General features: G+C 38.3%; 1 protein-coding gene across 1 annotated transcript in view; it reads left to right on the top strand.

Annotated features, from left to right (window-relative positions):
• Positions 1 to 716: 716 nt before the first annotated feature.
• LOC137028343 (reticulon-4 receptor-like 1) overlaps positions 717 to 12,806 on the top strand; it is a 159,601-nt gene continuing 147,511 nt past the window's right edge. The window contains exon 1 of the mRNA XM_067397104.1: positions 717 to 801. Within this exon, the coding sequence (XP_067253205.1) occupies positions 717 to 801 (85 nt within the window). The remainder of the gene's footprint in view (positions 802 to 12,806) is intronic.

The raw sequence follows: 12,806 nt of genomic DNA, 5'->3' as shown, positions 1-12,806 counted from the left end.
CACCTCACCTCCAAGACGCGCAGCTCAAATACAAAACAAAGTCAAAATAATCAACCTGTGTAAACTCCCGCTCATATTTTACATCACTAGAAACTGACGACAAGAGATTCGAAGTTGAAAAACTTGAAATTTCTTTGAGTTGACATCGCACAGAGGACGGAACAACAACTTGCCGGGAGCCGTGACGAGCCGCACACGCATGCAGTGTAAACAAGGCTTCAACGAGGCTTAACTTGAGCAACAGCGCAAAGCCGCGAACTCGTTCTGAATATTTTGAAGGCGTAACAGCTGTTGAAAAAGCAGAGACGATTGTAGACGAAAATGAAGAGAGATTTTATCTTAGTTTTTATTTTATACAAAATATTTTCGTCTCGTCTTTTTTCGTCAACAATAATGCATGTTAATTTAGTCTTAGTCAGCGTTTTTGGACAGTGGTGCAGTCTTGTCATCGTCTCGTCTGACGAAATTAACACTACGGTGGAGCTGAGGGAGTGTGGAGCCAAAAGGTGGAGTTGGAGGGATGAGGGAGCCCAGCAGAGTTTGAGGGATGATGGGTCACGGTAGAGCTGAGGGAGCGGGGAGCCAAAAGGTGGAGTCGGAGGGACGAGGGAGCCCAGCAGAGTTTGAGGGATGATGGGTCACGTTGGAGCTGAGGGAGCGTGGAGCCAAAAGGTGGAGTTGGAGGGATGAGGGAGCCCAGTGGAGTTTGAAGGATGATGGGTCATGGTGGAGCTGAGGGAGCGGGTCGACAGGCTGAGGTGGAGCCAGGGGATCGACACACCAGGGTAGAGCCAGAGAACTGTAAGCCCAAGGCGGATCCAAGCTGCTAGGTGGAGCCAGCAAAGGAGGAGCCAACGGGCTGTAGGGGGCCAACAGAGATGGGGCTGAAAAACTGGATGCTATTTGGCAGAGAAGGTGGGAGTGGGAGGCTGGGTGGGAGCATCAGCAACAACACAGACTTGGTGAAAAACAGATTTGGTGATGGGCGACGAAACAGACTTATATATATTAGTATATATTATATTATATCACTGTGAAGCTGCTTTGAAATAATATGTATTGAATAAATAAATAAAGATGACTTTATGGTGCCAATAAAACTTTATAAGATGATGTGCTGGGAAAATTGGCAATGAGTGTATTTCAAGTCAATATAAATACATTTTCAAGAACATATAGAATCTGCTGTTTTATTGTGTGGGTGAGATAATAAGGTTTTAGGCGACATGTGAAGGCAGAGTATGGTAACTCATACTCAGGATTTGTCCTCTGCATTTAACCCATCCAAGTTAGTGCACACACATTAGGAGTAGTGAGTAGTGAACACACACACACACACACACTGCAAACTGTGGACACACACAGCTGGAGAATTCGGCTATGACTGCCCACATATTACACACATGCCTATTTAGTCTATTTAGTTTAAAAAAAGCTGAATGTGTTAACGTGTTAAAGAAATTTGATTGTTTTAATCAACTGCAGCCCTAATTATAATAAATGTATTCCAGAGGTGTTGATCACTTTTGTGTGAAGCTAAGCTCAGAGTTGAGTTCTGGAAGATTCACAATGCATAAACAGCTCAAAACATCACCTCTGTCACAAGAACTGAGTTTGCTTGTGTCTCTTGGCATGTGAAAGAACTCTATTTCAGATGACTAATTCAAGCTGAACTTCTTAGCAGAGAATAGACTGGATATGAAAAATCAACAGGACACAGAAGAATACCGAATTCTTTTTAGATCAGACGTCTGAGGAAGTGATGCAAAGAGCTGAACAGAGAAGTTAAGATGGAATCGAAAAGAAACACAGAAGAAGTGAAAAGTGAACATGTATCTGGGCCGCTGCATTCAGGTGTGATGGGAACACTGCTGTCAGTATGATTTATGAAAATGGAAAATGTATATAATATAATGATCTTTCTGTGTGCGTACGAGAGAGAAAGAGAGAGTGCATTTTAAAGAGGATAGAGAGAAAGTTTCACATAACACAGCCTACATAAGTAGACAACAAGTTTGCATCAATATTTAAGACAGTTTCTGACCTCATCCTACATTTTTCCATGACAGATTCCCTTCAGACAAAAATCCTGGAGTTTCGTTTGGTTTCAATCATTATGAAACAGTAAAAACTCTGCAGCACTCTATAGCACTGATCAAAAATAATGTTTTGTGAGTTTCATACTGTATAAAACACTTCATTGTTGAGATTTCATTATCATGTCAAGGCCAAGAGCACATCTGCTCAGTGACTAGCAGTGGCACTTCAGAGTAGTTTAAAAGCTCTAAAAGTAAAGCACTAAAGCAAAGTAAAATAAGAAGGGGATACAAAAATGAAAGTGATAACCTTGACAAGAGACGTGTGATTGTGCTATTTATATCTAGTCTATTTATACTGTTTTATTACTGTTGCAACACCCAAACAAACATAGTGTCACAGTCTGAGACAGCAAGTATAATTACAGTGAATTCAAAAGAGCTCATTGATCTGAAGGCATTTAAAGTCAAGACTTTGTACGGCTACTGCACAAACTGTAATATCTTGTCTTTTTAGCATACTGGAGTGTAAACACCCATCTGAACAGACTCCTGCCAACTCTTTGATTTCATGAAACTGCACAGCTTGTTGATAAGCTATTTCCATTACTTCACTAAATGATTGGACTGACGATTTTTGCCTGGCAGACAATAAAACAGAATACAAAATATAGATTTGCATTGAAAGAGGAATCCATATAGGCCAAAATATCGGAATTATATTTTGGGCTAGTAAGAAACCACCTACAGTAGAACACTATAGCAACTGCATAATAACGTGCTAACAATCACTCATGGTAACATGTTAACAACTGCATAGCAATTCCCTGGTAACTAACATCCTAGGAACATTCAATCAGAACATGTCACAACACAACCATCCAGAACACCCTTGCAACCACACAGCAATGTAACAATCACTCATAACATGTTAGAAACTGTATAGAAATGCCTTGGTAACCACCAAGAACACCCTAGCAAACACAAAGCAATGCACTAACAATCACTCAGAACATTTAACAACTGCATAAAGGAACATCTAGACAACCACCCGAAGCATCTAAGCAACTGCATAGCAATGCCCTGTTAACCAAACAGAACACTCTAGTAATGCTGACAGCTGGACTGCTGCTTTTAAGAACTAGTCTAAAAAAAAAAAAAAGGAGAATGGCATAAAAAAAAAAAAAAAAAAAATACAGAACATAAAGTTACAGCAATAATGGTTGGGGACTTCCATGAGTGCACATTCATTAAAAGTGCTTAAACTTGAGTTTGGAGATTTGGAAAACTTTGGAGGAAAAACAAGCTGCTATATACTTGTCATTTCTCCAAAATACAGATCACCAATGTCACTATTAACAATCCAAACACAGTTACCATTGTGGCAGACAAATGAAATATTAAATTAAAGCACACCAGCACTCTTCTGTAAAAATGCTTGTTAAACTTGGTCTAATTATGCTTATCATTCCATACCTTAAAAAAGCAGTACCTTATTTCATAAATGGATGCTTATACAGATGTGAATACCAACCAACCAAATCAACCAACCAAACCACTCCAAGGAACTCCAATAACTCCAAGGGAATTTACAATTAATACTCATTTATTTAGTTCCAAGATCTAAAATATTTTATTAGGTAGAAATTGTGAACAAAAAATATTTTTTAAATCCTTAACTAGTAAATCATGAACAACTGGAAAGATCATAGGGCCTTTGAATACTGTTAATTGTTTTTACAATGAGGAAGTCTTGGAGTCAAAAAGATTGAGAACTGCAGCTATAACAAAAACTGTTTGAAATGAACATTCTTTGCAGAAGCAAAAGTGCAGCAAAAAAATCAAACTTTCTCTTTAAAAGTGCATATGATCAACATAGCAAGCAGCTGACCTTCTCAGTCAGTCTGTAGTGATTCAAATCTGACTTCAGATACTGAAGTTCCACACTTGTGCTCTGCATCGACGCAGTCCATATGGCGATAAGTGTGTCAACTGGGCTCGTGCCGGTGGAAGGCGACAGAGAAATGGGACATGCGATCCTTCTCAGTCCAGCCCTCAGTGCCTGCTGTTGGGTTTTAGGTCGTGAGCTGGCCGCTGTCCCTGCACACACATGGTGGGCTGTGGGGTGAATCAGAAATTCACACGGTCACAGAGCTTCTAGCAAACAACCCAGCTGACTAAACACTCACACAAGGTCACGGTATCAGTGCAACCGCCTGAGGGCCAGAAATGCCACGGATGGAAAGGCATGACAGGGTCACAGACCAAGAGAGACTTTCTGGCATCTTAAAGGAGATTGACTGAGGGTATGTGAGAGTTTCTGAGAGTTTGTTTGGAATGGCATACTATCATACCACTACTAGTACTAGTCTTCCTATTGCAACACGAATTATAACCTCCACAGCACGTTGATGACTATTGCTAAAATGTATAGTATCAGAACCATCTGCAAGGCATATTGTATACCATAATGCAATGCACCTTCCATTTTATCTGTTCAGAAAAGAAGGAAGCCTCACTATTTACACTATTAAGAAAGGTTCTATATAATTGAAGCTTAAAGGGCTTTGTCAGGTGCTTCAGAACCTTTTAGGGGTTCCCATCATATAGGATCATTTTATGGATTTAGTTTTAATTCATTATTTATTTTGAATAAATAAACTAAATTAACCCATTAAACATTAAAGTATTATGCAATCATGTAAGACATTTAGAACTTTTTTGGCATGAAGCGTTCTTTAAAAGTGAGTTAGGAACCCTAGGATTCTAAATAGAACCCCCTTGAAGTATTTTTGTTTGAAACACATATGGAACTAGCTTTTAAGACACCTGCCTCATATGAATAATTCTTTAAGGTTTCGGACATGTTTTGTTGTGATGGATGAATCAGAAGCAATGTCCATTTGCTTCTTGACTCATAATTTGATTGGATTGCCAAAAAGCTGCAACATTTTTACACAAGACTGAACTAAAACTGCAAAACAACAATTATTTAAGAAAAGATAACTGGATTAGAATTAAACATGAAGTTATCTGACAAAAATGTAGCATACTACTGTTTAAAGGGGACCTATTATGCAAAATTCAATTTTGGACTGTGTTTGGCTATAAATGTGTGTTGGCATTGTGTGCACACAACCACTCTATAATGATAAAAATCCAACCACTCCTTTTTTTAATCCCCATAAATCATAAGCAGTGTCTCAGAACAAGCAGTTTCCAGATCCCTGGCAGTGTGACGTCACATTAGCTACAGGCCCCGCCCACAAATGCTGAAAGATACTGCCGTTTGAACATAGAACTGCCCTGAGCGAGTTCACAGCGAGTTTACACAGTCCGCCATTGCTGCACTGACGAGAATGTCTCCCAAGCATTTTAGGTGTTCTGTAGCTGGATGGATTAATCCACATAGCTCTCTCCATTCACTCCCTAAATCTGAGCCACTGAAGACAAGGTGGATTCATTTTGTTTTAGAAGAAAATGCTCCCTCAACTCTACCGAAATTTGTTTATGTGTGCGCGAATCATTTCACACCGGACTGCTTTGTGAACAAATGTCAATACAAAAGGGACAATACAAAACAGAGGTTGTGCTAAAAATTTGTTACTCAAGGATAGAACAGGAAACTGTTCGTGATCCAGCTTACAGTCTCCAGAGTGATACTGGATACGGAAGTAATGAAGTTACAGTTCATCGGAGTTGATTTATGGATATAAAGTTTACCAGTTTATTAAGCTTCACCCGAAAAGGCATAATGTCTTTATATATTTGTTAATGTTAGTTGAGAGTGTTTCTGTGTACTTCACTGTGTATGTTGATGATAATACAAGGGAGAGAAAGAGAGTTTATGGGTAATATTTTAATGCACACTTGCACTGTGTTTTATTAAGCTCTTACATTGATTTTCTAGAATAAAACAGATGCTTCATCTTTTGTGTGAAGTACAATAAATGTCATAAAACTCATCGGTAAAGTCCATCAGGTCCGGTACAACAGTATAATAATATAGTGCTAATAACAGTACTAATATAGTGCATAAAAACAAGACAATATAAGTTATAACTGTAATTGAACTAAACTATACCTGTTCTATCTCCATGCAGCATATATTGCACAGTGCACAGTTTCTGACATTATAGTGCGTCCTGTCTGACTCCTGACAACAGAGAATGAGCTCTTGAAGCTCTCCTCTTAGGCCAAGTGCAGCATATCATTTGCATTTAAAGGGCTCAACCCCAAAAAGTGGCAATTTTAACACGTTATAAAGAAATATCTGTGTGGTATTTTGAGCTAAAACTTTACATACACACTCTGGGGACATCAGAGACTTATTTTATATCTTGTAAAATGGGGCATAATAGGTCCTCTTTAAGTATAATTGTTGCACACTGTGTTATTTTAGTATTCTTTATGTGGGCCTAAATTTCAGTATTTATTAGTATTTTGAATAAGCTTTTAATTTTTATATTTCATTTTAAATTTAGTTTAAGTTTTTTATCTTTACGAGCATGATTTTATAATTTTTATGTTATTTTAGTACTTCAATTTAGTTAGTTGCCAAGGCAACATTTCTAATTTAAGTATTTAAATTTATCTTGGCATAGTCAAATAACAAGAGTTCAGTACATGGAAATGACATACAGTGGACACCATTGTTTCCTCCTTCTTATATAAATCTCATTTGTTTAAAAGACCTCCGAAGAACAGGCGAATCTCAACATAACACCGACTGTTACATAACAGTCGGGGTGTACGCCCCAGTATTTACATATGCCAGCCCATGTTCAAGGCATTAGACGAGGGCAGAACGTCTGGATCTATGCACAGCTGAATCATCAGACTAGGTAAGCAAGCAAGAACAATAGTGAAAAATGGCAGATGGAGCAATAATAACTGACATGATCCATGATATCATGATATTTTTAGTGATATTTGTAAATTGTCTTTCTAAATGTTTCATTAGCATGTTGCTAATGTACTGTTAAATGTGGTTAAAGTTACCATCGTTTCTTACTGTATTCACAGAGACAAGAGCCGTCACTATTTTCATTATTAAACACTTGCAGTCTGTATAATGCATAAACACAACTTCATTCTTTATAAATCGCTCCAACAGTGTAGCATTAGCCATTAGCCACGGAGCACAGCCTCAAATTCATTCAGAATCAAATGTAAACAATATAACAGTATACAATACTCACATAATCCGACGCCTGCATGCCGCATGCACGACGAACACTTTGTAAAGATCCATTTGAGGGTTATATTAGCTGTGTGAACTTTGTTTATGCACTGTTCAAGGCAAGCGCGATCTCTGTGGGCGTGGAGCATGAGAATTAAAGGGCCACACACCCTGAATCGGCTCATTTATAATGATGCCCCAAAATAGGCAGTTAAAATAATGAATAAAAAAAAATCTATGGGGTATTTTGAGCTGAACCTTCACAGACACATTCAGGGGACACCTTAGACTTATATTACATCTTTTTTTTAAAAGTTCACCTTTAAGTTTTTTCATCTAATGTTTAAATTAAAAAAGTGATTTTCAATAGTTTTAGTTTGAAATAGTTTTAGTACTTTTTAAAAAAAAACAATAGTAGGAAGTATGCAGTATATACTGCAAAGTATGTACTAAGAAGTAGGCCTACCATTGTAAACATAATTAAATGTTAAATATAATTAACATTAAATGTACAGAACACCAAAGCAATAAAATCTCAGATATATAATTAGGCCTATTATTATGACCATGGCTATCTTTCCTAGAGCGAGATTGACACAGCCTAAGTGTGTGTGTGTGTGTGTGTACTTGTATTATGGTGACAGTGTGTCAAGCTGAATGCATAATTCAGGTGGACCATCTTCAGTGCTGATGGGGAAGAAACAGTAAGGTCAACACAGACTGAAACATATGAGGAATGTAATACAGCAGCAAAGCATATTATTCCAGTCTGACAGGCCAAAGTTTGTTTGCGTGTGCTGTGTTACATGTCATGAGATTTTGATGTGCCTGACATGGACTGTTTAAGGTGAAGGTGGACTGGATGACTGGAAGTGGGAGAGGAAATTGGACATTTTGAGTACTTTGGAGGAAAAACAAACTATTAAAATCATGGAATTTTCCGAGATGCAGATCGCAAATGTCACCGTTAGCAATCCAAACACCATGGCAGATGTTGGTTTGATTGTTGTTGTTAGAAACGAAGAAAATTTCACTAATGAGTGAGTAGCATACATCAAACATCCATCTTTCAAACTGTGTTTTTTTGCCTTTCCCTGATACTTTAGAGTTCTCTGGTAGAATTTCTCTGGAAATTACATACTTCCATTGTCTTTGCGTCACCCAACCACTAGAGGGTTACATTGTAGCTTTAACAAAAATAAATTTAATCTAGGTTAATGTTCAATTAAAATATACAGAATATAATTTATGAAAAATAATTAATGTTCATTCATTCATAATACATTATATAAAATAAATATATTCATACAACTTGAAATGTTGATTAATACATTCTATAAAAATAGCAGTAGCTGTTGCTAGTTCATGATACCAAATGCTTTAACTAATGTTTTGAACTCATTTGAACCTTATTGTAAGGAGACTGTTTGTATACAGTGCATGCACTGAAGTGAATCTGTTGTTTATTTGAATATGTAAACAGTCTCGACTGCAGTTGGGTGACACCTTAAAAACAGACCTTTAGTAAATAATTGTATAAAGGAGCCTGGTACAGCACACTTTCTGTATTGTGAAATGACAAACATTTCCCCCTCTCTTTCTCCTGTTCTGATAAGAACTTTAAATTATGACACGAAAGGTTCTACACTGCCAAGCCTTTCATGACAGACAAACATAAACATATATGGCAAGCACTGACTGTAATTTTACCATTCTAGTTGATCTCCAGACTCCCAAATCCTGTTCCCAAACCCCTATAATAACATTCTGCAATCCACCAGGAATACATGCTGTATGACAGAAGAAATACATTTAAATGCATTTGCTAAGCTGCACATCACGCTGACCTTTATTTCAAAACGAGACGCCAAAACAAAAAGCTGGTTAGTGGTTTAGTTATGCAGCGAGATGTGCTTATGACTCAAGTGTTTTCTGTTTTTTTTTCATTCTTAATGATGTGGCATTCCCCTCTGGTAGCATTCAAAGTTCAGTGTAGAGAGAAACTCCACGTCCCGAGAGTCACAAAAACCAGTGTTGTCAGCATTCTGCTCCATCTCTCTGTATATTCATTATCCCTCTTTTCCTGGCAATTAGGCCTGATCTCTCACCTCTTCCTGCTTCACACCATCCTTTCCTCTGAGTGGTGGTGGGAGAGCCCTCACGCTTTCCTCATGTGTCAGGGCTTTTTGCACGGCTGCAGTATGATAGAAAAGAGCTGATGTGATTTTTACAAAGGTGGCCATATGACTGACCCTCTATCTATCTATCTATCTATCTATCTATCTATCTATCTATCTATCTATCTATCTATCTATCTATCTATCTATCTATCTATCTATCTATCTATCTATCTATCTATCTATCTATCTATCTATCTATCTATCTATCTATCCGTCCATCCGTCTGTCTGTCCGTTGTTCAGTCTATCCATTTATGAGTCAGTTAGTCAGTCAATTCTTCTATCTATCAATCATTCTCTCACAGGGATAATCTGTTTATATGGCACATGCATATTGATTGACGTATCGGTTGGGCGGTGTGTCACGGAAGCCTGTAACCTTGGCACAGCTGAGCGAGACTCCCACAGACCGCACAACACATGTACTGTAGCTAAAAGTGCAGCAGTCGTTGAAGTTCACGGAGTGACTCATATTTTTCCTCTGAAAGGAGGGATTGTATAATTTGGCAAGGAGAGTGAAAGCAAGAGCCCATCTGTTGAAAAGGTCGAGATCTGAGCTTCAGACTTGGATGTTAGGAAGTCAGAGTACAAAGCGTTCATTACAAGGCAGAAGTTTGTGGAATGGTCAATGAAAGGTCACCAAAAGGTCAAAAGCCCATCAAGCTGACCATTTCTCAGCCAAAACTGGAAGTCATATACAGAGCACAGAGTGTGATATTAAAAACTGATTTAATGTTCAAAACAACCTTATTATATATTTTCTTGTGTAATTATTTGTAGTAGTTAAAGGGGACATATCATGAAAATCTGACTTTTTCTGTGTTTTAAGTGCTATAATCCCGGTGCATCTATCAACACAAAAAATGTGAAAAAGTACAGCTCAATAACTTTGTTTTTGGTAAGCCTTTCTCTGCAATGTGAATAAACGAGCAGATCAGATTTCGTTCCCCTAGTGACTTATCTTATTATAATATTACCGCCCATTAATCTGCATGTTTCCCCCACCCACGGTGCTGCCATTTTGTTTTCACAAGTGAGGCAAAGCTGCAGATGAAGAAAATTTATTTTTTAAGTAATGCACTGTGTTTCTTCAGTTCAGGCAGCTCCACTATCCTTGTGCTTTCCCTTAGCCTCCTAAATGCTAGCACAAACAGAAGTTGTTCATTTACATTTAAAGGGACACACACAAAAACACAGTGTTTTCGCTCACACCCAAATAGGGGCAAATTTGTCAAGTTATAATAAATGATCTGTGGGGTATTTTGAGCTGAAACTTCACAGACACATTCTGGGGACACTAGAGACTTATATTACATCTTGTGAAAAGGGGCATAATAGGTTCCCTTTAAGCTAGTAATTAATGCTGCCCTCACGTGCAATCAGAAATTTCCCACTTCCCAGCATTTGAACATTGATTAGTGCTCTATTATATGAATGAATGAGCCATTTATATAGCACTTTCTTATGTATTACTGTAAACCCAAAGTGCTTTAAAATCATATCGGGGGTCTATCCTCAACCACCACCAGTGTGCAGCATCCACTTGGATGATGTGATGGCAGCCACCGTACAATGGCGCCAGTGCGCTCACCACACACCAGCTGTAGGTGGAGAGGAGAGAAAGTGATAGAGCCAATTCAATGGATGAGGATTATTAGGAGGCCATGATTGGTAAGGGCCAACAGAGGGAATCTGACCAGGACACTGGGGTTAAACCCCAACTCTTTTTATGAGAAGTGCCATGGGATTTTTAATGACCACAGAGAGTCAGGACCTCGGTTTAACGGTGCTTGTTATAGTGTAGTGTCCCCGTCACCATACTGGGGCATTAAGGACCCACTCAGACCACAGAGTGAGAACCCCCTGCTGGCCTCACTAACACCTCTTCCAGCAGCAACCTAGTCTTCTCAGGAGGTCTCGCATCCAGGTACTAACCAGGCTCAACCCTGCTTAGCTTCAGTGGGCAAACCGTCTTGGGCTGCAGGATGATATGGCTGTGGCTTAATATGTTAATGACATTAATTAGGGGACGTTTACAAGGCAGAGATCTGAAACCATTTAGCTGCGTACAATTTCACATCTGGAAGAGAGGCATATGCATGTTTTTTGTCCATATGTTTGTTCATAACATTTCATAAATGAGGCCCAGGGTTTATTCCTGCTTTCTGGGAAAATCTTATTAAGCCAAAATAACAACCATATAAACATTCTGTAAAACCGAACCGTGAAATTAAATAAATGAGTTTGTTTCACACATATAATATTGAAAGTTCATTGTACTTAATAGAAAAAAGTTGTGTGAACTCAAAATTTAAATTGTAGTAAGCTGAACTTAATATGATTGAGTTGCAGCAGATTTCTAATTCCCAGAATGCTTTGATTAAGACTGTATAAGGAAAAAAAATGTTGACATTATGTGTTATTTTGTGTGTTTTTGCACAAGATTAACATAGGGAGACATAAGTCAGTGTTTAATGTTGTGTTCTGACACACCTGTGCACCACACTGGCCTTGCTCCGCTCCCACGGCTCTCAGCCCCGCCCCACTTGTCACAAAAATGTTCAGTTCTTCTAACTTGAAAAAATTAGTTAGTTTACTTAAATGTTTTGAGGTAATAAGTTTCCTCAAATGTTTCGAGTATTCTGAACTTATTGAGTTTTACAGTGTATCTATCTAGTCAGCTTACTGACAATTCTGGAATTTCAGTCAAATACAAGCTATTTTTGCTATAAAACATACAATACGCTTCAAATGGTTATTCATACATGTAAATATGCACTACTTTAACAACAAGACAAGGCGACTGTTGTGGAAAAAAACTAATAAAGACTACCGGTCACAGAAGCAGTCGTTCTCCCCTCCACCATTTTTAAAGTTTATGGCACACCCAACTCAGGAAATCAAAATTATCCCGAGCTTCTCAGTGGTAAATATGACTTGAGAGGGCGTTCATGTCCAATTTTCAACTAGGAAACTCTAATTAATTACGATAGCATGTAAAGGCAGCATTAGTAACAGTAACAGCCACCGTTTGTGGAGTGCTTCTCCCAAAGCCAACTATGGTCGCAAGTTCCGTCGTTACCAACACAATTCAATGGAACTTGTGACCATAGTTGGCTGTAGTTGGGAAACGCACCCCAGAACACCTAGCACCACTCCCATCTTCTTCAGAAGATATAAAAAGTTTACAAGTAGGCTATAAATCTGTGTTATCAAACATGCACACAAGCCAATGCTTCTTCCAATAATGTTCATGCTGTGCCAAAATCGGTAATGATTCCTCAAAAACTTCAAACATGAAAGTGAGCACATTCCTGGAGTCTGAATCCAAACCTTGCACCTCTAGAGTCCAAATTCTTCTTTATGTATAATGAGGACCAATGAGACTAACTTTTAAGAGTAAATAACA

This window comes from Chanodichthys erythropterus, chromosome 10 (genome assembly GCF_024489055.1).
Source record: "Chanodichthys erythropterus isolate Z2021 chromosome 10, ASM2448905v1, whole genome shotgun sequence".
Taxonomy (NCBI): Eukaryota; Metazoa; Chordata; class Actinopteri; order Cypriniformes; family Xenocyprididae; genus Chanodichthys; species Chanodichthys erythropterus.
Note: the sequence above shows the minus strand (reverse complement) of the source record. Positions and strands in the feature narration are given on the sequence as shown.